Source organism: Vulpes vulpes, chromosome 12 (genome assembly GCF_048418805.1).
Source record: "Vulpes vulpes isolate BD-2025 chromosome 12, VulVul3, whole genome shotgun sequence".
NCBI lineage: Eukaryota > Metazoa > Chordata > Mammalia > Carnivora > Canidae > Vulpes > Vulpes vulpes.
The window spans coordinates 136,041,501-136,067,883 of NC_132791.1; the positions used below are offsets into that span (position 1 = coordinate 136,041,501).

General features: G+C 46.0%; 1 protein-coding gene across 1 annotated transcript in view; it reads right to left on the reverse strand.

The window, feature by feature from the left end:
• Positions 1-25,937, reverse strand: part of LOC112924895 (myosin-13) — a 52,440-nt gene extending 26,503 nt beyond the window's left edge. The window contains exons 1-19 of the mRNA XM_072731954.1: positions 25,680-25,937; positions 23,402-23,545; positions 23,161-23,317; positions 22,769-22,823; positions 21,200-21,367; positions 21,002-21,113; positions 19,641-19,733; positions 17,649-17,712; positions 17,459-17,557; positions 17,246-17,349; positions 14,798-14,936; positions 11,570-11,688; positions 10,657-10,806; positions 10,358-10,528; positions 9,228-9,537; positions 6,060-6,133; positions 5,872-5,959; positions 1,821-1,938; positions 147-270 (exon numbers count right to left, since the gene is read on the reverse strand). Coding sequence (XP_072588055.1) covers positions 147-270; positions 1,821-1,938; positions 5,872-5,959; positions 6,060-6,133; positions 9,228-9,537; positions 10,358-10,528; positions 10,657-10,806; positions 11,570-11,688; positions 14,798-14,936; positions 17,246-17,349; positions 17,459-17,557; positions 17,649-17,712; positions 19,641-19,733; positions 21,002-21,113; positions 21,200-21,367; positions 22,769-22,823; positions 23,161-23,317; positions 23,402-23,545; positions 25,680-25,937 — 2,547 coding nt within the window. The remainder of the gene's footprint in view (positions 1-146; positions 271-1,820; positions 1,939-5,871; positions 5,960-6,059; positions 6,134-9,227; positions 9,538-10,357; positions 10,529-10,656; positions 10,807-11,569; positions 11,689-14,797; positions 14,937-17,245; positions 17,350-17,458; positions 17,558-17,648; positions 17,713-19,640; positions 19,734-21,001; positions 21,114-21,199; positions 21,368-22,768; positions 22,824-23,160; positions 23,318-23,401; positions 23,546-25,679) is intronic.
• Positions 25,938-26,383: the final 446 nt, after the last annotated feature.

Genomic DNA, 26,383 nt, shown 5'->3' on the forward strand with positions numbered 1-26,383 from the left:
TTCTGCTTGGGCTCCTATGCAATGGGGTCATCAGGTTGGCTGGACAGGGAAAGACCTTTCCTCCCACCAGAGGACAAGCAGCCCCAGGGGTATGGGTTACATGGGGTGGAGTGGGGGTAGGGTGTCCCAGCTTAAGATATTCTCACCTTAGTGTGACCAAACCTATACTGCTCCCGGTCCACGTCGATGGAGCTCAGAAGCTTCTCAGAAGCATTTTTACTGTCAATAAATTGCCCTTCAGGGATGGCACTGGCGTTGAGGATCCGGTACCTGGGTTGGGGACGGGGAGAGTGGTGGGTGGGCCACCTGCTGGCAGCTGGGTGAGAGAAGTCTCAGGGACAGAGGGCCTCTGGCTGCATGAAGCTGGGAGGGTGTTCTCTCCTCACAATTTCCTGAGCGCTGCACCCTGCTGCACCCTGCTCCTCTGTGCCCAGGGGTCTTCAGCCCTGCCACGGCCCAGCCCATTCTGCAGTGACTCAGGCATATAGGCCTTCCCCAGCGTGGACACAGACTCTGGAGAGCCACCTCGGTTTAGGTAACAAGAGTTACCTCAATCTAGTCTGGCTTTGGAAGCTGGATCAGGCCTAGCATCTACTTAGGGCCCCCACTTTGTCTGTTTGGCAGCGCTAGGTGGGGAGTGGTTTCGGTTGAGGGACAAAATTTCTTGAAGGGATTCAATCTCCTGAGAAGGGCCCCATACCAGAGACAAGTCCTGTCCCTCTACCTAAGGCCAGGCCTTCAAGAACCTTTTCCTGCTTCAGCCTTAGGAGGAAATGGCAGATTGTACAGCATGTCTGGCTGAGGGGCTACACAGCCGGAATTTTGCTTCCACAGGGAATAGTTCTTTTTTTTAAATATTTTATTTATTTATTTGAGAGAGAACAGAGGTAGAGGGAGAAGTAGACTCCTCCTATAAGCAGGGAGCCCAATGTGATGCTTGATTCCAGGACCCTGAGATCATGACCTGAGCCACCCAGGTGCCCCCAGAGGGAAGAGTTCTTATCTGATGTAGAGGAACCTTGAAATCATCTGTGACTTGCAGATCTGTGGTCTGCAAGGGTCTCTAGGGTCCTTTCCTTTCCTCTACTCCAGACAAGGCCTGGAATTGTGGGTTCAGATGGCAGCTGGGAAGAGAGAGCTGGTCTGGAGCAGCGGAACTCAACTGGGGACAACTTAACCCCCCCCCCCGTCTCCTTCCTCCCCCTCCTGCCCAGGGGACATCTGGCAAGGGCTGGAGATATTTTTGATTGTCACAGCTTGGGTGGGGTGGGGTTTGCTCCCAACACGGTAGGTAGAGACCAGGGATGCTGCTCAAATCCTACAACACACGTGACAACCCCCACAATAAAGGATTATCTAGCCCTAAACGTTGATAGTGCAGAAGTGGAGAAACTCTGTTCTGGGGGAACAATTAAGCTTGAGGGTGGAGGCTCTGATCCTGGCCCAGCACTCACTTTGGGCGTAGATCCTCCCTCCAGCAAAAAACAAGGCTCACAGAAACTCTGGGAGGCTGTGAGCTCACCAAACACCCAGTGCATGGAGCACCTCTGGGAGATGCACAAGGCACTCTCAATATGAGAGAGATGGAGGGCCCTGGGGTGGCTCAGTTGGTTGAGCATCTGCCTTCAACTGACCTCATGATCCTAGGGTCCTGGGATCCAGCCCCACATTGGGCTCCCTGCTCATCAGGGAGCCTCCTTCTCCCTCTCCCTCTGCCCCTCCCAACTACTTGTGCTCTTTCTCTCACTCTCTCTCAAATAAATAAATAAAATCTTTAAAAAAAAAAAAAAAGGAGAGAGATGCAAAGCCAGGTGACCTACCGCTGTTTGAAGTCAGCATAGAGGATCCGGCTGGGGAATCCTTTCCTGCAAATCCGGATGCCCTCCAGGACCCCGTTACAGCGCAGTTGGTGCATGACCAAGTAGTGGTCCATCACACCTGGGGAGAGAATGTCCCCGGGGGATATGTCAGTGGCTTTTTCAGTGTCTTTGACGGCCACCAGAACACACGCCAATACACCCAGACTTGCGTGGAAAGAGTTAGTGTCAGCTCTACAATGGAGAGGTTGGGAATGCCTGGAGCCCGACTACAGTCCTCACAGTAGAAATAATCCCAGCTTCCTGGGGGACACTCGAGCACCCCACTGCTCTGGGCTAAAAGCCAAAATATTGGTCTTTACCCTGTTCATGGCCCTTGAGTCTGTAGCTAGGCTCCAAAGGAGGAGAGAATGAATATGGGTACCTCTTGGACTTCCCGTTAGATACCTTGAGATGCCCTTCTTTACTCAAGGTCAGTGATGTAGCAACTGTGGGCTGTGCCTTTAGTGGGAGCAGAGGAACAGAGAGAAGGACACCTGTGCCAGAGGGTGCAGGGAATTGAATGTAGGATGATCATCTGCTAACTGCTGAGCATGAGCTCTGGGAAGGAAGAAGGAGCATCAACTCTGGGAGGAAGAAGAGGACCCATAGGGACAAGCCCTCACCAGGGATCTTCTTGGGTCAGGCACAAATCAAATGAGGACTGAGAAAATTCTGTTCTGGGGCTGTGTGAGTGGTTAGGAAAAGTAGTATAGCTGCATAATGACTTTTGCCTAGGTTGTTGGGGAGAGAGGGCACTCAAACTGTCTCTGATGAACCTTCTGGAAACTTCTAGGAGGCTCACAGCTTTCCTTGGTGGCTGGGAGGAGAGATGACTATTCATTTATGCAATTATCATTGTTCTGCTGGATCTGTGCCATCTGATACAATAGTTTCTGACCACCTGTGGTTATTTAAATTTAAAATTCATTAAAATGAGAAGTTTTTCTTAGCTGCACTAGCTGCATGTCCTGTACCCAGTGGTTGCCGTATGGGACAGCACAGATGTGGAATATTTCCATCTTTCCAGGAGGTTCCACTGGCTGGTGATTCTCTCGAGAAAGCAGTGGTTAAGACCGAGGAGAAACACATTAGACACTCAGAGGACCTCTTGTGGGGGCGAACCTGAGGGGTCACCCAGTCTAACTCCCAGTATATTTCTCGGATGAGGATTTTGAGGGGCTCAGATGCCAGCTGTGCTGCTTTCTAGCTGTATGCCCTTGGACTTTCTGTCCCCCATTTCCTGCGGAGCTGAGACTGGACTCCCTCCTTCCTTGGGGCCCCTGCTGTTGGTGCAGCTCAAAATTGGGTTGACTTCTCTCAGGGGTCTCTCCATGTCTATCCCAACCCAGGCGGAGACAGTGTCTGGAAAAGCGTGTAAAAGAATCCTCTTTGCCCTCTGCCCCCATGTGCAAAACTTCTAAAAAGTCCCCTTCTGTCTTTACCACATTACTGCTGCTAAAGAATTTTCTTGCTACCCCTCATTCATCATCTCCAACAAATTCCTTTCTCCTGCCATCTCAGCTTCGTGGGCAGTTGTGTGAATCGTGTGTATCGTGTGATGCTTTGGCATCCTAGGGCCTTGCCGGGCCCGAGAGAGAGACTGCCCTCCCCCGAGAGCCAGTTCCTAGGATGGCAAACTGCACCCTGGGAGCACGCATCTCACACCCCTGCACACTGACCAACCCAAACCCTGCATCCCCCAACCACTGCCTTATCAGGCTTCCAGACTTCCAGGCCAGGCACCAGACAACCAGGGCAGCATCCGCACCCTGTGGCCTACTGAAATGATCCAAACTAGCCAAGCCAAACCAGCTCAGCCTGTTTGCCCAGTCCTCCCCCAAGCTTTCCCCTTGCTCCCCATGCGAGAGAGGCCACCATGCACCGAGTGTGCTCCCGGGGGTGGGAAAAGCCGTTTGAGGTTTGATCAAGGACCACGACTCCTGCTGCAGTTCTGGACACCCTGGGGCAGGCACTTCCATCTCTGCAGTCTCAATCCCCTCTTCTAGAAAATGAAGACGCCCCACTAGGTCCTTTCCAAAGCCTCGCTCATGCTCCTGAATCAGTCTTAGTCTATTCTTAGAAATGAGGAAGAAAACAGAGGGGTGCCCGAACAAAGGAGACACAAAACAGAGAGGAAGGGATGGAGATTTTGTCACAATTTACCATCTAAGGGAAAAAAGAAACCAGTGGATTGCCAAAACCTAGAGGCATAGGTTGCCCCAGGTGAGGGGCAATCTGTCTCCCTGTCACCTGATGCTTGTGGGCAGATGCTTGATGAACCAGTCATGCCATGGCACATTTGATTTGTGCAGACACGTTGCTCAAAAACAAATCGTCTTCTTGATGACAAACCAGCTACACGAAGGCCAACAATTTCGTTTGATGCATAACCAGAGATACAGCTCTGTTCCGACACTGGAGGATAAATGGGCCATGCTGGGTGCACTGGGAGGGATGTAGCCTGCCCTGACAAGGCGAGTCCAAACAGTGCACCAGCTGGCTTTTGCCTTTGACATAGGCTTTCACGGAAGATGGAGTCCACTACACATAGTAGACATGGTTGTTGGGAGAATTAAAATGTCTGGTTTTTGGTAATAATAATAATGGTAATGAGAATTATTATATTGATAATCATTATATTACTATAACAATAATATGATTATTATCATAATGATGGTTATTATAATCAGAATAAGAACTAATAATATAATTATACTGTACTATATAATAAACAATACAATCATCATTAATGTAGTAATACAATTATTTCCCCCACAATGTTATCATTTCCCTCATGGTTATTATCATCCGTAACATTATTATCACAATTCTTCTTCTTCTTGTAATTATAATACTAATAGTTGTTATAATTGGCAGCCAGATAGACTGAGTATTCACAACGTGCTTGGCCCTGCTTGAAATGCTTGACGTGCACTCACTCATGCAATCCTCGCAGCAACCCCGTAAGGCAAGTTGAGTGAATTAATATTTACAAAGTTTATAAGCGCTCATTAGATAAATAAATGAATAGCTAACTAAGTGAATGCATGCATAAAATGCCACTTTAATCCTCATTTTATAGCCCAGAAAGCTAAAGTACCCAGCTAGGGGGTCCCATGGGCAGTGGCAGGTGGAGCTCGTTTTTTTTTTTTAGGGTGTTTTGTTTTGTTTTGTTTGTTTTTTCCCTCAGGCCTTTGAAACCCTCTGTTCACCTGTCACATTGCAGAGGCAGGACACTTACATTTGGGATAGATAACCTGGCTGTAAATGAGCTGCCTCGGAACCACTGATCTATGTGACCGTATTTTTCTCTTTGTGACAGATGACACTGAGACACAGCTACCCTCTAAGAATATTTGTGAATCGGGGACTGAGTGAGGGTTAAGGGTCCTACTACACTGCAGAGGGTTCTAGATCTATAATTCTCAGTTTTCAGTTTTCTATAATTCTCAGTAAAGTGGAGAGAACTCTGCTTACCTAGCTGTTGTAAGCAGGAGAGATGATAGAGTAACTGCATACCATAGAGGCTCTGGAAACGGTGGAATTGCTGCTGTTTTGACAGTGGAACACCTATCTCATTGGGGGAAAGGTGCTCTTTGGGGGAAAGGAACCTTTGGGGAACCTTAGGAGAGTCCCAGCTCTGATGTGCCTCTCTACCTACTTTGCTCTTTTCTGTATGACTTCAGAGTAGGGGAGCCAGAGAAAATACAGGATGCCAAGGTGAATTTGAATTTCAGATACAGTAAATCATTTTTTAGGGTAAGTGTATCCCAAATATTGCGTGGGTCGTACTTACAGGAAGACATTGTTTATCTCAAAATCAAACTTAACAGGGCATCTGGTATTTTTATTTGCTCAATCTGGCCTTCTTACTTCATAGGATGTTGAGAGGTGATAAACACCATACCCCTCTTCTCAGGGAAACACACACATACGTGCACATGGATGCACGCACACACGCAGAAGTTTGCACACATTTCAGGGAGTCCTGTTCTGATGGATCCTTACTCACCAGGAGTCTTGGTCTCATTAGGAATCAAACATCGCACAAAGTGAGGGTGAGTGCTCCTTAAATTGGTCATCAATTTGTTTAAATTTTCCTGGGACACAAATCGGAACAAGCATATTTATACCTTATCAGCAAATGCCATTTCACTGGGCAGAAAATCAGCGAAACGGGGAAGCTGCCAAAACACAAACCCTGAACACAGCCGACACGGTCTGGAAAGAGGAGCCTTTCTTCTTCCCACCTTTCTTGCTTCCCCCGGAATCACCTGGAGACAGACACAGAGGGTGTGTCAGATGCAGCCCTGAGGACACAGTGGTGCCCACCCCCGCCAAAAGCCCCCAGTTTCATTGACATATAACTGACATAGAACATTGTCTAACTTGCAGGTGTACTCACATAACAGATACACTTATATATTTTGAAATAGTTGCATTAAGTTTAGGTGCCATCTGTGCCCATACTCAGTTACAATTTTTCTTGTGATGAGAACTTTTAAGATCTACTCTCTTAGCAACTTTTAAATATACAACAGAGTATTGTTAACTATAGTCCCTGCCAGGTAGGCACAGTATGTTACATCGCAGAACTTATTTATCTTATAATTGGAAGTTAGTACCTTTGACACCTTCATCCAGTTCCTCCACCCCTCACTCTCACCTCTGGTGACCACAAAGTCTGATCTGTTTCTGTGAGTTTGGTTTTCTCAGATTCCACCTATATGTGAGATTGTACAGGATTTGTCTTTCTCGGACTTATTTCCCTTGGCATAATGTTCTCAAGGTCTATCCGTGCTGTCCCAAATCTAAGATTTTCTCTTTTTTTTATGGCTGAATAGTACACCATATTTTTTTTTAAAAAAAGATCGTATTTATTCATTTGAGAGAGAGAGAGCAAGCGAGAGCATGAGTAGGGGTTGGAGGGGCAGAGGGAGAGGGAGAAGCAGACTCCCCACAGAGCAGGGAGCCTGATGCAGGGCTTGAGTCCAGGACCTCAGGATCATCACCTGAGCCAAAGGCACATGCTTAACGGACTGAGCCACCCAGGCACCCTTACACCATATTTTCTTTATCCATTCATCTGTTGATAGACACTTAGGTTGTTTGTATGTGTTGGCTATTGTAAATAATGCTGCAGTGAACATGGGTTGTCGATATTTCTTTAGGATAGTGGTTTTGTTCATTTCAGATATATTCCCCAAAGTGAGATTGCTGGATCATATGGTAACCTTATTTTTAATTTTTTGAGGACCCTCCAATACTGTCTTCCATAGTGGCTACACCAGTTTACATTCCCACCAACAGTGCACAGTGCTTTTTCTTAGTGGTGGCCACATCCTACAAACCCTGAAATGGGACTTTTGGGTTTCTTTTGACAGAGCTGAAGGGTTTTTGTTTCTTGTTTGTTTAAGATTTATTTATTTATTTGAGAGAGAGAGAGAGAGCGCAGGGAGAGATAGAGGGAGAGGAAGAGAGAATCTCAAGCAGACTCTCTTCTGAGTGTGGAGCTCAATGTGGGTCTTGATCCCAGGATCCCAAGATCATGACCTGAGCTGAAACCAAGAGTTGAATACTTAACTGACTGCACGACCTAGGCGCCCCTACTTGTTTGCTTTTAAAATGATCTAATTAGGGGATCTCTGGGTGGCTCAGCTGTTTGGCGCCTGCCTTTGGCCCAGGGCGTGATCCTGGAGTCCCGGGATCGAGTCCCATGTCAGGCTCCCAGCATGGAGCCTGCTTCTCCCTCCTCCTGTGTCTCTGCTTCTCTCTCTCTCTCTCTCTCTCTCTTTCTCTCTCTCTCTCTCTCTATGTTTATCATAAATAAATAAATAAAAATAAATCTTAAAAAAAACTAAAAATAAGATGATCTAGTTAGGGGCACCTGGGTGGCTCAGCGATTGAGCATCGGCCTTCAGCTCAGGTTGTGATCCCAGGGTCCTTGGGATTGAGCCCTGCATTGGGTTCCCCGCATGGAGCCTCCTTTTCCCTCTACCTATGTCTCTGCTTTTATCTCTGTGTCTCTCATGCATAAATAAAGTCTTTAAAAATGATCTAATTATAGAATGAATGATTATATTGCCTGTATTTTCACATTAAGAACATTAACTTTAAAATTTGACGGGATCCCTGGGTGGCGCAGTGGTTTGGCGCCTGCCTTTGGCCCAGGGCGCGATCCTGGAGACCCGGGATCGGATCCCACATCGGGCTCCCGGTGCATGGAGCCTGCTTCTCCCTCTGCCTGTGTCTCTGCCTCTCTCTCTTTCTCTCTGTATGACTATCATAAATACATAAAATTTAAAAAAAAAAAAATTTAAAAAAAATAAAATAAAATAAAATAAAATTTGATGCATTTAAGATAGTCCATAATTTTACAAACCCTATTTTGGCAATTATTTTTAAAATATGAGTAAACTTCACAAGTGATACTGGCTTCTGCAACCATTTTGGAAAACAGTCTGGAGATTCCCCAATAAGTTAAATAAACAGTTACCATATGACTCAGCAATTCTACTCCTAGGTATACATCGAAGAGAACTGACAACATATGCCCACAGATAAACTTGTATACAAATGTTCCTAGCAGCATGATCCACAGTAGCCAAATGTTCATCAGTTCGTGAGTGGAGAGACAAATGTGTGCTATGCATGCACTAGAATATCACCCATCTATAAAAAGAAGTCAAATACTGATACATGTCCCAACACAGACAAATCCCAGAAACATTCTGCTCCATGAGAGAAGCCAGACACCAAAGCCCATACAGCATATGATTCCATTTACATGAAATGACCAGAATAGGCAAAGTCATAGAAGTGGAAAGGAGATTTGTAGTTGCCAGGACCAGGGGAAGGGGTGACAGAGCTTAAAAGCCTTAAAAGCCTTCTTGAATTCAATAGCGGTGATGGTTGCCCACCCTGTAAATATACTCAAGACCCCTGAATTTTCTAAAGAGTAAATTGTGTGGCATGTCAATTATATCTCAGTTTTTGAAGCTTTTCTTTAAGTAATCTCTACACCCAACATGAAGCTCGAACTCATGACCCCTGAACCTAGAGTCATATGTGCCCTCGACTGAGCCAGCCACCCACCCCACCTCAATTTTAAAAAGGTATTTAAAAATGTGGTATCAGCTCTTTTGTCCCCTGAGAGGCCCTGTTTACCTCTATTAGAGCTCAATCTCTTAAGGCAGAGAAAGAATAGGAGAGAGAAAATTGATTATCGGTGACAGACCGATACATCCAGCTTAGTCTGAAACTCGCACTTGAATCCTGGTCCTTCAGGAGCAGCTCTGGGTTATAAGTAATTACACAGAGCTTTCCACACGGGGCACAGGGCAGTGGGGAGGAGAGAAAGAATTTCACCTGCTTCTGCACCAGCATAGTTGGAAAAAAGGAATGACAGCAGCTTTAGCGAGGACTTCTGGTACAGCCCGACCACGGTCTCATTCAGGGGGTCCTTGTTCTTGTCAAGCCAGCCAGCAATGTTGTAGTCCACGGTGCCCGCATAGTGGACCAGTGAGAAGTGTGCCTCGGCCTTGCCCTTGGCAGGCTTGGGCTTCTGGAAGTTGTTGGACTTGCCCAGGTGCTGGTCATAGAGCTTGTTCTTGAAGGAGGTGTCTGTGGCCTTGGGGAACATGCACTCCTCTTCCAGGATAGAGAAGATGCCCATGGGCTGAAAGTAGGAGGACAGGCCATGACTCAGCATTTAATAGTGTGTTTCAAGGACTCTGTTGTCTGCAGGAGCCAAACACAACTTCTTTGGTGCTATGGCTCTGTCACCAGGAGCACTGCAGCATACAGCGCTAGGCATGGAGTAGGTGCTTAATTAATGTTTGTTGAACAAATGAACGTGGAAAGAAACTGTATGTATATAAAGAAACTGTATGTATATATACTGTATGTATATAAACTGTATGTATATAAACTGTATGTATATAAACTCACTTTTAGCTATAGGCTTATCCCACTTCCAAAAAAGGGAAAATTACATACAAAGACATAAAATAATATGAGTCATTTTGAAACAATAATGTCTGGATTTTTTAGTAGCCACCTTAGGAAGATAAACTCATTCCAACAGGACCAGTGATCAAAACATTGTGGGAATTCCTTTTCGTTTTTCTTTCTTTTTTTTCTTATTAATGTCCCCTGCTATTTTTATAGTAACATTATTCCAAGAACTCCACTGGTCTATCTTCCTTGGGTCTTCGAATAAGTCAAAAAGCTCTGCAATGCCATAGTTCCTCCTGAGCTCCCATTCCCATCCTTGGGAAGAACTGAGCCCTTGGATCTTAACCACCCATGTACCTCTTTAGGTGTCTGCATTATGCATGCTTTCCAAACACTTTTCTCTGCAAGGGGACTCAGCTATCTGAAGGCTGGAAGAGTAGAGTTGGGATCACCATTCTATTATCAGGGTAGAGTGAGAGCAAAGAGATGATGGTCCCAACCAAGGAGGAGCTGACCTTGGGGAGCAGCCTCTATTTCTCTACCTTCTCGATGAGCTCGATGCAAGCAGCCAGGTCCATCCCGAAGTCGATGAACTCCCACTCAATGCCCTCCTTCTTGTACTCCTCCTGCTCCAGCACAAACATGTGGTGGTTGAAGAACTGTTGCAGCTTCTCATTGGTGAAGTTGATGCACAGCTGCTCCAGGCTGTTGAACTAGGTGTTGCAAATAGCAAAGAGTTTGAGTGAGTTTGGAAAATCCAGTGGGGATTCAGCAAAGCAGACACAAAGTAGAATACCATTTATTCAAACAACTTAAAGGGCCATTTATTCAAACAACTCACATCAAAGATCTCAAAGCCAGCAATGTCCAGGACCCCGATGAAGTACTGCCTGGGCTGCTTGGTGTCCAGCTGCTGGTTGATGCGGGTGACCATCCACAGGAACATCTTCTCGTAGACAGCCTTGGCCAGGGCACCCACTGAATTGGTCACCTGGAAGAAAGGTCACCCACCCAGCCCTCAAATTAGTGCTTTTATAGTTGTATTAAGTTGAAGCATGAAGCCAATGACATCTTCAAGGTCAAAAGCAGTTGGAGATTGGCAACTTCATATAGTCCAAACTAATATTAATATTAATATAATTAATTAATATAATTAATATTAATAATATTTCTTAAAACATTTGCTGGCTTAGGGTGTTGCCCTTCCTCTGAGAACTATCTCATTTACAAAGGTAGTCTTCTAACAACCATGGTTATAATACATGACTCTAGACCCTGGCCGCACATAACTGAACCAGAGGTGGACTTCTGATCCAAGTTGGGTTACACGGAGTATTGCTCTCTCAGTTTGGAATTGGGGCCGAAGACACTTGTCTCAGTCTTGTGGGAGGCTCAACTATGGAGATGTCAACTGGAGATGTGAGCTATGGGGTAGCCGTGGGCAGGAGGGATGCAGAGACTTTGTCCGCCTAGTGAGAATATAGAAGAGAAGGAGAACAATGACTGTTCATGGAACCCCAGGGGAGGACCTGCCCAAGGCCTGCCCCACTCCCGAGGGGTCTTTCATTCCTGGCTACAAGCCACTTCTCGATTTGCATTCCTTGAGCTACCCCTAGGGTGTAAGAATGAAATTTCCCTTAATGCTGAAGCCAGTTGCGTATGTATTTCTGACACCTGCAACTGAAAGAACCTTGAGATGGTGGTTAAAACAGCAGAATAACCGAGTTGGCTGAACTCAGAGTGTCTCCATTTACCTGCTGGACGTTCTGCCCTTTGGTGACATACTCGTTCCCAACCTTCACCCTCGGACAACACAGGCCTTTCAGCATTTCTGCAGAGTTTAGACCCATCAGGTATCCAGCTTTGTCAGCCACTGAAAGAAGAGAGAAATGGTGTCACACAAAGATGGCAGTGGCTGATGGGGCCATTCTGGCCCTGGGACCTCCTAGAAATATTCCCTATAATCCTTATAGGTATTTTTTTAAATGTTTTTTAAAAGATTTTATTTATTAATTTATTTGAGAGAAAGAGAGTGAGCACACAGAGGGAGAGGGGAAGGAAGAAGCAGACTCCCCGCTCAGCAGGGAGCCCAGCATGGGACTTGATCGCAACACCTTGGAATCATGACCTGGGCCAAAGGCAGATGCTTAACCAATTGAGCCTCCCAAGCCCCCTTTTTCTGGTGTTTTTATATTGGCCTCTGTGCATCAGGACTGGAATTGTCCAAGGAAGCTTCCATCTCATAATCCAGGGATGCAGGTTTTCCAGAACTGCCAGTTTGCCTTCTAGATGCAATCTTGAATTGAAGGTTGATCTTCACCTACTGATATTTAAATTTCTTCCTTCCTTCTTTCCTTCCTTCCTTCCTTCCTTTTCTTTTTCGAGAAAGAGAGTAGGGGAGACAGATGGAGGGAGAGGGAGAGAGAGAATCCTAAGCAGACTCCATGCTCAGCATGGAGCCCAATGTGCAGCTCAGTTTCACGACCCTGAGATCATGACTTGAGCTGAAATCAAGTGATGCACACCTGAATGAACCACCCAGGTCCCCCTAAATTTCATTTTTTAAGAGGATACAGTGACACAGTGACATTGGACTATGATAATTCAACAAAATACTATTATGACTAAAGGAAGCACCATTTGGATAGTTAACAATACATGTTAAGCAGCTTCTGAAATTTATGCAAGATGCCATGCTCATAGCTGAGAACGGACTACAAAACTTGACCCAGTCTTCAGGTGTTAGGAGAGGGTCAAAAGCAGTTGAGAATTGGCAATTTCATATAGTTTGTTGGAAGTTGAGTTGACTTTGGGATGTACTTGGTTGTCTGCCAAGTACATCCTCTATCCAGAGGATAGAGAAATCTTACTCCTCTAGGGACAGCCCCTCTTTGGTTGGGACCATTACCCTAGAGATGGCTGGGGAATGAGATAATGAAAATCCAGGACTGTATTTGTCAAGTGCTTAATAAAAAGTCAAATATATGCCTTCCTCTTGGCTCAAACTATCCCCTTCTCTCGCTTTGCACTGTAGATGGGTGGTATTCTTCTTGTCACTTAAACTTGAAAGCTTGGGGTGATTACATCCTTCCTCCTCATCCCTGACATGCCTGTGGTCAGATAGGCATTAAATCCTGTTCACTTCACCTTCAAAATAGCTGACATTTCCATTGTTTGGAATAGTACAGCGGCAGAGAGCCTGGACTCTAGGCTCAGATGGCCTGACATTCAGATTTTGGTCTTGCCTACTTATTACTCATTTTTCTCACTTGAAAACTGGGGTGGAGGGGTTGTGGCTGTACCCCACTGGTTGGGTTGTCGTGAAATGGGCCTGGTGTGTGGTGAGCATTCAGCAAATATTCACTTGGATTGGTCACCATCAGAGGACCTCAGAGACAGATTCTGGCCCCCACTGCTCCTACACACTGAACACGGGGCTTCCAGGGCTGGAAGGAGGACTGGGCCATGATACTTATCATATGATCCACCCTCGCTGAGGAGGCTGGTACACTTTCTTTTCAAGGACCCACACTCTTGGTGAACCTGACTGATCACAGATTAATTCACACGAACTTCCCCTGCTATGTGGAGAGTTCATGGTTTCCGGTGCCTACGTGTACATTCTAAACTATTTATCCCAGCACTCAAGGCCTTCTCCAACCGATACCAAGATGATCACTTTTTAATCCCCATCTCTTACAGATCTACAGCACACATCCTCTTCTGTAGCCAAAGTGGACCACTCTGGGGTTCAGTCTCATCACATTCCTTCCCGTGCCCCCTTCATCATTTTATTTCCTCTGCCCGGACTGCTTTCTCTCCTCCCTCTTCACCTTTCAGAATCCTATCCATCCTTCAAAGTTCAAGCCAGTACCCTCTTCCTCCAGGAAAACTTCCTGATTATCCCAATCAGAAGTGCTTCTTGCTCTGAACACTGAGTTTCTCTGTTGCCGCTTGTCTGGCACACTGCCACAGGCCTGATTCCCACATGGCCCCAAGGATTGATACCCCCTGGTACATTCCCTGCATAATCCCCTCCACTTGCAGAGGAGAGTGGGGGGGTGGGGGCTGGGAGAGTGGGGGGTGGAGTTGAACCAGTGAATGTTGATGGGCTATTATTCCTATGATGATGTCACTAACAGTTGATGTGGAATTAATAAAAAGAGGTCATCCTGGGCAACCTTAGCCTAATTAGGTGAGCCATTGTGGGCAGTGATAGAGTCACGTGTATTTTCCTGGCCTTTCTTTCAAGGCTATTGTTCCTGCCTATCATCTGGGGCTCAAGACACACTGTTTCACACATCATGGGGGATGTTAAAATAGGTAGAACTATTGGAGATGAACCAGCCTTTTACTTACAGAGCTTATAAGACATAGTGTGAGAAATAAGGCCTGATGAGCAGGGCATATAGTGGGTTGGTCCTACTGCTGGTAGCCCCTCCTACTTTCCTCTGCTCTGTTTCCAGGACCAGGCTGAGGGGGTGGGGAGATCACCCCGGTGAGAGTCCTGAGGTGGGGAGGAGGGGAGACTGGTACACCAGTCCTTGTTTCAGGATCAAGTTCAACAGATGTCAGAGTGGAATTGAAGGCAACAGGAGGAGGAAACCTCTTCACTTGGCACAGGTGCTTAGGGCAGCATTCTGAGTTTTAAGGATGTACAGAGAGAAATTGAAGTCCACAGAACAGGTAAATGTCTACCCTTAAGATAACAGGTAAACCATGATGGTGAGAGGTAGCAATGTGAACAGTGATTATTCATTCATGAGAATGATGTCTTTTGTTTTTCAAGGGTCCACCACTCTACGATTCCTGGACTTCTCCAGCTCAAGTACAATCAATGAGCTTTGGACACCCCACATTCAGTTTGTGCGACTTTCGAAGAGCAGCTCTGGGGATGAACCCAGAGCGTATCTCATGGGGCCCCATCCATAGATAAGCACAGGTGCTGAGTCAGATGCCAGTCCCTGCATTGATGTGATTACCTTCGGTGCCATCTGGCTCGGCCTGCTCCTCCCGCTGCTTCTGCTTGAACTTCATATTCCCGTAGTGCATGACGGCCCCTGTGAGCTTGTAGATCCCGACTTTCTCCTCTGAACTGAAGCCCAGGATATCAATGGCATTCTGGGAATTAGAGAAAGGATAGTTGTCACAGGGACTCAGTTGCCCCTGGTCAAGACCTCACCCTTTCTGTACAGCCTGTGAGATAGCATTTGCCCAAAGAAGTAGATGACAGGGTGATATGTTAAGTTAGGGGTTAGAAACCATTTCTTTAACATGTTTGTGTGGAAAGGTGGAGATTATGGGAAGAAAAAGTGATGACTGCTTTCTTCCATCCAATAAGCACTGATTTGAATCCTTTTCTGCTGTACATATGTTTGGGGCTATTTTCTGGATGAGGCTACTGGGAACCATCATGTGACACCACAAGAAGGAAGTCTCATGAAGAATGTCTGAGAAATAGTGCCCAACAGCTTGAGAGTGTGGCATTGTAACCCAGAAATTCTGGTGTTGTTCAGAATTGAGACAATATGGTCTCCTGGCTATTAGAACTGGAAGGGGCGGTCATCGAAGAGAATGCCATCATTTTTCAAACAAGAAAGGGGCAAACTTTTGCAGAGCTCTCCCTGTGGTAGGCCCGGGGTTAGGCACCCATCTATATGTCATCTCACCAAGTTGCTATGAGAACCTCATAGGTGTGTGGATCTTTCCAAAGTTCCAGGTGAGACCTGAGGCTCTAACAGGCCCGGGGTTAGGCACCCATCTATATGTCATCTCACCAAGTTGCTATGAGAAACTCATAGGTATGTGGATCTTTCCAAAGTTCCAGGTGAGACCTGAGGCTCTAACAGGGTAAGTGACCTACAGGTAGCATGTGATAAAATGGGCTGGAGCAAGCGTCGGGTCATTTCAGAGCCTACAGCATTTGCTGATTTGGTTTTATAGCCGTTTGGCTCATGTCCTACCACAAAGATTTAAGCAAAAAATCCTTCCCTTGGATAGATGTATTGATTATGCAGCAGGGCTTGCGGCCTGAGCCTAAGTGATGCCCCCCTGGTGGAGATGGCATGTCTGGATGGGTCTGGTGAGCTGGTAGGTCAGTGAGCGGGTAAGTCCATGTCAGCAGGATGATATGGAACAATGAGGCACTCTTGGGGTGGTGCCCCCTTTGGGAGAGGGAGAGTCCAGGCCAGGAGCCCACCTGGGGGAGGAGAGGTCCTGAGCCACGATGGCCTCCTTGACTCCAAATCCTACCCCAACAAATGCATCTCTGTGTCGTAGGAAGGGATTAAAAGAGAAAACCTTTCACTTGACATCGAAAGGAACCAGGCGAAAGGGTTACTGTCTGTGGATCCTCTTGGGGAATGCAGACCCTCAGAGAGACCAATCCCCCTCTGCTGGGCCATAGACCATTACCCAGGAAAAGCTTGGAGGAAGATTAATTGCTTAGAGATGGTGTCTGTTGGTTAAAAATACAGGTTCGGGGTTGGACAAATCTGGCTTCAAGTGTTCTGTCATTTGCAAATTGTGTGTGTTTTTCTAAGACTCAGCTTTCACTTTTGTAAAATGAGGCAATAGTCATACCTATTGGTTTGAGGTTTTTGGAGGGGTTAAATGAGATAAAGCAGGGAGAACCACTCAACTCAGTTCCTAGCACATATACATGCTCAATGCACTTATTATTATTATTATTATTATTATTATTATTGCTATTCTAGTTTTTAACCTTGGAAATACTTCCCAAAGCTAATGGCTGGAGGCCTGACAGGTGCACTAAGGACGTGGGAGCCGAATGTGAGTCTGAGGAGGCAGGTAGCACGAGGTGTGGAGCATCTGCTACACAGTAGGTTGTTTTTCCTGCTTGATACTTTACTGCATTTTTAAAATTTTCTTCAAGAACCGTGTAGATGGGGGAATCCCTGGGTGGCTCAGCAGTTTAGCACCTGCCTTTGGCCCAGGGCGTGATCCTGGAGTCCTGGGATCGAGTCCCACATTGGGCTCCCTGCATGGAGCCTGCTTCTCCCTCAGCCTGTGTCTCTGCCTCTCTTTCTCTCTGTGTCGCTCACGAATAAATAAAATATTAAAAAAAAAAGAAGAACCATGCAGATGGTTTTATGGCCTGAGAAGTTCCAACGAAACCTTCAAAAACCTTATACATGCAAAACACAACTCTACCATGCTAGAGAATGGAACAGGAGGCCTGTTTTGGAGAACTTTCTGTATCCCCCGCTGGCATCTCCTGAGGTGGAGCTGAGTGGGGAGGGGAGCAAACTGGGCTAATTGTCTCAACATCTTGAGATCTCTGAGATCTAGGGTCTGTTCACTGAGCATCCCTGGGTCCCAGTTTCTGATTAGATTGCTAGGATGCCTCTCAGTTCACAAACTTGGTAATTCTGTGCTGGAATTAAGAAGGAAGGAAAGAAAATGCTTACGTCAGTTGCCAGCAGTTCTTCACTGTCATTAATGCTGGCCACAGTGACCTCTCCCTGGCTCACGAAGGGGAAGTCAAAGGGATTGGTTGAAATGAGGAGCAAGTCTGTGAAACACGAAGGTCCCGTTAGCATCTCACACATGCATGATGCACTCTGGGTGTTTTCCCAAGGTGCCTGGTTTAGAGGATGAGACCAATACCCCCAAGAACTTACCGATTAGTTCTGGCTTCTTGTTTGACAAGATTTGGTAAAAAATGTGATAGCTTCTCTCACTGGATAACTGAAATGTCACTCTGGATTTTTCTAAGAGATCTAAGGTAATAAGAAAGAATGTGGTTTCAGGTGTCTGGGAGGTGGCTGTGTCTCCAAGTACCATGGTGCCCGATATGGTGCCAGGACTCACAGGTTTCAATGTCCGCTGATGCCAACTTTCCTGTGGCTCCGAAATGAATCCGAATGAACTTCCCCTGTCCAATGGCAGGTTGACAAACATCACAGTTATTTTATTTATTTGGTATTGTGGTTGGCTTTTGCCAGCTGCTACCAGCCACGGGTGGGAAAGGTAGGGTCGGGGAAGAAGTGATGCCAGAAGTGGAGGACTTCCCTCCTCTCTGTCTGCCTGGCACCCAGAGTCCCCAAGCTGGGTTAGCCAGACTCAGATAGCTCTACCCAAAGCATCTGGCTCTGTTCATCCAGTTTTGGAGACACCTGCGGGCCTCCTCTCCAACTTCTGCTTGGGGCCACCTCACTCTTGACTGTCCCCTTGGTTTTTATCCTGCTCTCTGATACCTGGATTCCCAAATGCTTCATGATACCTTTGATAGGCCTGCTTGGGCCATTTTGCCTGTCTGTCTTCCTTCCTTCCTTCCTTTCTCTCTCTCTCTCTCTCTCTCTCTCTCTCTCTCTTTTTTTACTCTGGGTATTCCTTGTGAGATTTCTTGCTTTGGTTTTTCTTACCACTTACTACAGGCAAACCTAGTTCCCAGGTTTGGGCCAGGCTCTCTGGCTACCAAAATATGCATTCAGAGTCTGAGTTCCTCCATTTTGAGGGGGGGGGGGGCAAGAGGTGAAATTTTATGAGTGACCAAGCTCTACCACACTGTGAGCAAATCTGAAGGCAAAAATGTTGCCTTCTCTTTCTCACCCATAGAAGCTGGAATGTAGTCAGTACTCCACCATCACATTCTCAATATTTTCTGAATGAAGCTCAGGGAGAGTCAGTGAAGGGTCAGTGGAGTTATGAGTGAACTGTAAGGCTTGGTCTTCAGTATTGTTAGCTTCTCAGTGGAAGATGATGCAAGTTTTAGCTTGCAAATGTTTGTTTGCTGGGTGGAAGGTAGACAAAATAACACAGTGGGTTTTTCGTGACTTCTGGTTCAGGGCCAAGAGGAGAGGCCCATGTACTAAATGAGAGTGGCAAGGGGTAGGTATGTAAAGCATTTTCTTCCACTTTAAGCTGGTGCCAGGTTAGTGCAATAATGAACTTGGTGCAAGTATGTATGCATATCTCTGCAGCATAAAACACACCCAGATCCTCTACAAGCAAGAGTTTTTAGTTGTACCCTAGGAAGAGAGATGTGCATATGGGCAATGCACAGAGGACCAAGGGAAAGAAAGACAGGTCAGGGCTCACAGCCTGATATCTGTATGTACTTTCACATCAGGGACCATTTTATCCTTGAGAAGCAATAATAAAACACAAGCTTGAGATTATCAAGCTCTCTATATGTGTGAAGGCCTGACATGCTTCTGCAACTATAGGCATAAGTAAGGGCTTCACCTCATGGTAGTTGTTCACTTCATGGTACAGTGAGATTAGGTAGAGGGCTGGATATTTGTTTATTTGCCCTTGGTGGGGCAGGGGGTAGGTAAATGCCTCTTTGGATGGGCCAATCTTAAGTGAAATGTTGAAGGATAGAACATATCCTTCAGTATCTTCAACATCAACGTATTCCCAAGTTGTGGGCTCTCCTGCTTTCACCAGGTTTTTCCTTCTCCCAATGCCTTTTGACCTGGAGGAGTTCAAACCTATTCACTTAATTCACACTACGGTTTCCGTGGTTAACGAGGCAATGGAGAGTGCTCAATGGACTTCAGCATTTTAAAATGCTTCCACCTAGAGAGACCAAGTGACTTCAGGATGCTCAGAGCTAACGCTGCCTTGTTAGAAACAAGCAGGTAAATCCTCCCTCTGTTGACAACAAGCCAACACACTCTTCAGTATATCAGATTATCCCAGAAGGGCTCAATTAATCTAAATCACTTAGGGGTAAAATAAGGCTGGCTCTATTCTAGTTTACGTGGGATTTAAAAAATATATATATCTATCTCCAGCATTTGAAGAGAGGGTTTGGTTCTTGGGGAGGCAGGTGGTTAAAATTGGACTGGGTCTTACAAATCTCGAGGAGTTGTCATTCCTCACGGTCTTGGCATTTCCAAAGGCCTCCAGCAGGGGGTTGGCCTGGATGATTTGATCTTCCAGGGTCCCCTAAAAATAAACAAGAAAAAGCAAAGGGAAGACTTAAGAGTATCCTCTGAAGGAGCCCATGGTGACTTGAAAGTGTGGATGCTCTGGTCAGGGTCCAGGGAGAGATGCTGACCAGCTCAGCCTGGAGACCAATGCAGATGGGTGAAGGAACCCATGGGCCCTGCCCCCACCACCCGAGGAGGCTTCAAATCCCATCCTGCAGAGGGTCTCCTTAGTACAGCATCAGTGACTCTGGCCATAGCAGATTCTAGGCTTCCTCTTGATTTTTCAGACTGTCTTTCTTCTCTGATAACACTCCATTATAACTCATGGATTTTTTAGAATACATACCTCTGTTACTGCATGCATCATGACCCATCTATTAGACATTTGGGTTCAGAGGTATAAATAGAATTAATAGTATAAATGGAATAGAAATAATAGTTTAAATATAATAGAAAGTCACTGAAAAGATCATACAGTAGAAATAGCAGTTCTCAAAAAAATATTTTTAAGTCACAAAATATATTTCATGAGAATTTTTGCTCAGAAATCTGCTTATTGGGGCACCTAGATGGCTCAGTCAGTTAGGTGTCTGCTTTAGACTCAGGTCATGATCCCAGGGTCCTGAGATGGAGCCCGGTGTCAGGCTCCCTGCTCAGCGGGGAACCTATTTTTCCCTCTGCCTCTGCCCACCCCCACCTCATGCTTGCACTCCTTTTCTAGTGCTCTCTCTCTCAAATAAATAATAAAATCTTTTTAAAAGTCTGCTTATAGAATGCAGAATTTTTACTCTCACTCCCCATGACTGTTTATCCTTTTGCCTCCAGAGCAGTTTTCAAACTACTGCCCCACCCCATGTTCTCCAAGTGTGATCCCTAGACCCATTGCATGAACAGTGGGATCATGATAGAAATGTGAAGTAGCAGGACTGTGAATGTGAGTTAGGAATTTCAATTCGAAATTCTGGGCCTGGGGCCTAGCAATTGGTTGTTAACAAGCCCTTCTGGTGATTTTGATGTACGCTCCCATCTGAGAGCCTAAAGCTTCCCTTCTCTGGAGGAGCATGGGATGTTGCTCAGGGTTGCTGGGCTGTTACTGATAGAGCCAGTGCTCCTGCCTGGGGCCACCAGGTGGAACCCCCTCCTGCCTAGCCCCACAAGCACCCCCGAAACAAGACCTTGTGCCATGCATCTTGCTGAGCACTGAGCTAGGCATACCCTTGGTGCTCACCCCATCTTTAAGCTGTCCTTATTCCAGCATATCTCCAGATGCAGGGAGCTGCTCACCTGCATCTTGCCTGGCTGCTGCTCCTTCTTCTTCTCCCCAGTGACTGCAATTGTCGCAAAGTACTGGATGACACGCTTGGTGTTCACGGTCTTCCCTGCACCAGATTCTCCACTGTCGATGAAAAGCACGTAAGATAAAGGAGTGGAAGGGACAACCCTGGCTTCCAAGTCATCATGCTGCGAACACAGGTTACTCACGTGATGAGGATGGACTGATTGTCTCGATCTAGAAATGCAGAGGGAAGAAAACAAAATAAAGAAACAGCAAATGCATGGGATATAAAAATAGGGCAATAGTGGGGGTGGTTGGAGTACATGGCTTTGCTGTGAACTAGCTTGGTGAAGACTTGGATGTGTCTAATCTTCCTGGAGACAATTTGTGTAGATTTCCCAAATGTGGGATGTGTAACGGACCACGCATGGCAAGTGAACAGTGAATCCCGTGGAGGGAATGTGATTCTTGTTCATAGATCTATAACTGCTTGCCAGCAATTTCTCATATCCTTTTCTAAGAAAGAGAGCAAGTCTCAGACTCAAGGCTCGTGGGAAGACACAGCTCCTCATTAGAATCTATGTGCACTGATTGGCTGTCATTAGGTTTTTCTTTTACCTTTACTCCATGTTTGTGGAAAGTGATCATGGGTTTCCACTTACAATCGTTTATGAGTTGAGTTGTATCCCTCCCCCTCCCTCTGAAATTCACCTGTCTAGGTGCTTATGCCCATGACCTCAGAATATGACCTTATTTGGAAACTGGTTCATTGTAGATGTTATTAGTGAAGATGAAGTCATATGGGAGTGGGAGGGAGATGCCCTAATCCAATACGATTGGGACCTTTATCAAAAGGAGAGATTTGGAAACAGGTGCTCATAAATGAAAATACCATGTAAGCAAGGTGGCGCTTCTACAAAGAAACCCCAAGGATGGCCAGCAAACCCCTAGAAACTGAGAGAGAGAGAGAGGCAGGGAACAGATTCTGCCTCTTAGCCCTTATGAGGAGAGGACCCTGCTGACATCTCAACCTTGGACTTTCCACTTCCAGACTTTGAGACAATAATTTCTGCTGTGTAAGCCACTCATTTTGTGGTTCCTTGTTGTGGCAGCCCTAGGAAATTCATACAAATAGTGTTATCGATCTTCCTTTTAAAATTGATGCAACTTCAGCCAATTTGAAGAAAGATATTAAGTATGTAGGAATGGCTAGGATTGAGTGTGAGAGAGGAAGGGCTGAGGTTTGGGCAACCCAAGGTTTAGTAGATGAGCCTTTGTCTTCAGATCTAAGAGCATTGCTTCTGCTTCTTAAGTCTGCACCAAACCAAGTCAGGTGAAAGTGGGAAAGGCGAGAGTGACATGAAACATGGTGGCATGACCCATGTTACCACATCTCTATTTCCTATGCCATTCTCGAAATTTAGGGAAGAGAAAGAGGAGCCCAAGTCTAGGGAAGAAGACAGTGCAGGGTAACATGACCTGTGTTACCACATCTCTATTTCCTATGCCATTCTCGAAATTTAGGGAAGAGAAAGAGGAGCCCAAGTCTAGGGAAGAAGACAGTGCAGGGACATTGCTATGCCCAGTTCTCTAACTTTACATCCTCCAAGTTACTAATCTGGTCTTCTAAGCATGCTCATGTTAGGGGGATTCTTTGGAGGTAGCGGCAGGATATCTTCCTGTATTCTGTGTTCCCCCAAATAAGCATTTATGCAGCATGGCTTCAGCCATGAGCACTGACCTATGCACCATGGCTGCTAATAGGAGATATGCACCTCTGGCTTTTCATCATGGAATCATCAGACTCTCCTAAGGTCACCTCGACCATCACTGCATTCAGATAATCAAGGTCTCCAAAAGGCTTGAATAATTAGCTAAGATCCAGTCTAGCTAAAAGACTTGAATAATTAACTAAAAACTATTTTAAAAGATAGGGATTGGGGCAGCCCTGGTGGCCCAGTGATTTAGCGCCGCCTTTAGCCCAGGGTGTGATCTTGCAGACCTGGGATCGAGTCCCATGTCTGGCTCCCTGCATGGAGCCTGCTTCTCCCTCTGCCTATGTCTCTGCCTCTCTCCCTCTCTCTCTCTCTCTCTGTGTCTGTCATGAATAAATAAATAAAATATTCAAAAAAATAAATAAAAGATAGGGATTGAAGAAATCACTCACCGGTCAGCATGAACTGATAGGCATTGTCAGAGATGGAGAAGATGTGGGGCGGGGCCTCCTGGCGCTTCTTGCCTCGGTAGGCCGTCACCACCTCAGGGTTGTACACTGGCAGCCACTTGTAGGGGTTGACGGTGACGCAGAAGAGGCCCGAGTAGGTCTGAGAAAACCAGAAAGTGCAACATGTGGATCTTGTCTTTACTCAGAGAAAGAGAGAGATGGAATAAGGCTGAAAGGTGCTCACATAGATCATCCAGGCTGCATAGCGCTCTTTGAGGTTGTACAACACAGCGGGCTCGTGCAGGTGTGTCATCATGGCCATGTCCTCAATCTTATCAAATTTGGGAGGGTTCATGGGGAAGACTTGGTCACTGTTCAAAGTGAGGGTCTGGGGATTGAGAGGAAAAGCATATGATAGATAGGAGAGCCAATAATCTGAACTCTGCTTTGCTTGGTGTGGTGGAAGTAGTGAAAGACTGTGATGTAATTACCCTATTACCATGAATAGCTTCATGGATCATTTTCATTCCCAGAGATGATCCACACATAACTGCCATTGGTTAACCCAATTCTGGCCAAACTGTGTAACCAGTGCTGGTCTGATGCCGCCCAGTCAGTGTGCCACCTGGTGCCAAGAATGAGTTACAGATGTGCACAGCAACAGAGCCTTTCAGCCCTCAGGATCCAGGTAGGACTCAGCATGGCCAAGGCCAGGGAAGCTTGCCTCTGTTTACCCCATTTGCTTTGGGTGCTTCAGTGAGACAAAGGTTGGAAGGTTGGAAAGGAATACTCCAATGTATTCTGTGCATTTACACCTCATCACCTCTGCTCCTTTGTCTGGAATATCTTTATTGACATTATATTCAGAAACCCTCATAGTTCAGCTCAAGGGACACCTCTTCCACGCCATATTTCCTGTCTCTTCATCTTTTCAAGACTTTCATAATTCCTTGTAACGGAATTACTATTATAACAGCTCTGCTATAATAGTTACAACATTTGAACTTGGAGCATGGTCCATGGCTGAACAGTATTTCTGAGATTACTACTTAATTTTGTTTCTCTGGGTTTGCCCCCTCTCAACTCCCCCATTCAAGTATACAGCTGACTCTGCACACCATTAATTCAGGAGAGGTAGAAAATAGGGCAGAAAAGAGAAAAAGCCTATAAGGCTTTCTGGATTCGGGGCGCCTGGGTGGCTCAGCGCCTGAACGTCTGCCTTCAGCTCAGTCCCAGGGTCCTGGGATCGAGTACCACATCAGGCTCCCCGCAGGGACCCTGCTTCTCCCTCTGCCTGTGTCTCTGCCTCTCTCTGTGTCCCTCATGAATAAATAATATTTTTTTAAAAAAGGCTTTTTGGATTCTATTTTCCCAAAGCCTAAGTCCTTAGAAAAGCTTTGAGGGTTTTAGTGAAAGACAAAAGGTAGGGGGATTTGTTGGTACATGCCAAATCTCTCTCTGTCTTTTTAAAGATTTTATTTATTTATTTATGAAAGACACAGAGAAGGCAGAGACACAGGCAGAGGGAGAAGCAGGTTCCCTACAGGGAAGCTGATGCAGGACTCTGTTCCAGGACCCTAGAATCACGACCTGAGCCTAAGGCAGATGCTCAACCACTGAGCCACCCAGGTGCCCCACATGCCAAATTTCTTGGGGAAAGGAGACTCCTTTGTCCCACTGCCCTACCCTAGAGAGACACCCAAAGTAGCACAAGGGGAGATGGAAAGATCTGTTCATTCTGAAGCTTCAAGGATTTGTTTCTTAGCAGATCATTCAGAGAGGAGACAAGACCCCCAGTGTGGTACTGTGTAAGGTCCAGAAATATGGGTGTGTGAGGTACACCCATAGGAGGAGACCCCAAGAATGACTGAAGAAAAATTATTTCCCTCCCAGTGAAAAGAGGCTGAAATCAGACATTAAGTGCAACAAACAAACAAGAAATAAAATAAAGATGTGTCTCGTATGCCTAAGTTTGTAAACTGAGAGTCACACCTGCCAGGCACATCTTGATTCCTACAGTAGATGGTCAACTTTGGGAAGGCAGGTGCCGAGATTTGCTTCAATTTGCAAAGTGATGGATGCTAGACATGATGGGTGTCCAGTCAATATTTAATTGAATGATGCATTGTAATTTTCTACATTAAGCTAGGCATCATCTCCAGTGCTTTCTCTGGAAGTCACTCTGCAGCCTAGGGAAGGATATTTGCCCAGACTACCCAGCAGTGATCAGCTCCAATCTCTCCCTTAAATGGTCCAACATCTGTCACCCTCACCTTCCCCTTTCTCCAAAGCAAACATCATAACAACTCTCAAAGCCCAAGTCCTGGAAAAGTGAAAGAAATGGGAATAAAGGTGTTTGCGATAGGAGCATCACCTGTCACTTCGCTTCACTATGGAATAGATTATTGTAAGTCATGTTCTATCATCAGATTCCTATGGACCAGCATGTGATTTCTAATATCCCACTGGAAAGGCTAGTGAGGATGCCCAAATGACCCAGGACATCTGAAATCAACACTTACCCGATCATCTAGGGTCTTGACTGTGACTTTGTCATTTTCCCTGCTCTGGATCATACCTTTCACGTACATTTCCTTATCATCCATTGCAAAGCAGGCTTTCTTAGAATCAAATGGGCGGTTTTGTGCTTCGATTCTCTCCTTCTCTGGCTTCCGCAGGTAGGGAGCTGCTTCTCCAAAAATGGCCATCTCTGCATCAGAGCTCATGACTGCAGGGGGTGCTGGAAAGACCAGGGAGATGGCTGAGTCTGGAGCTCGCATGAAGCCTGAATGGGAAGGGTCTCACCCTGTTATTTCCATGCAGACCGATCAAAAGCTCCTGGGATTTATTTAGCTCCCAAGGAATCCAGAACCAGGTGTAGGGGTTTAGATCAGGCAAGTAGAAGTGAGCTGAAAGTGAGACTGTACTCTAAGAAAAACATTCGAAGGGTTGCTTTCATCCCTGAGTGGAAGGAAGTGTGAGCCAACTAGATTGAGCCCAATTAAGGTAAGCCCAATGAAGGGGAGACTTGGGAAGCACTTCCTTAATTACACATCACGTTTGAACCCTGTGATCTCCGCGTCATCCCTAAATCTTTTTTTTAAGATTTTATTTATTTATTCATGAGAGACATACAGAGAGAGGCAAGACATAGGCAGAGGGAGAAGCAGGCTCCCTGTGGGGAGCCCTATGTGATACTCGATCCTGGGACCCTGGGATCACATCC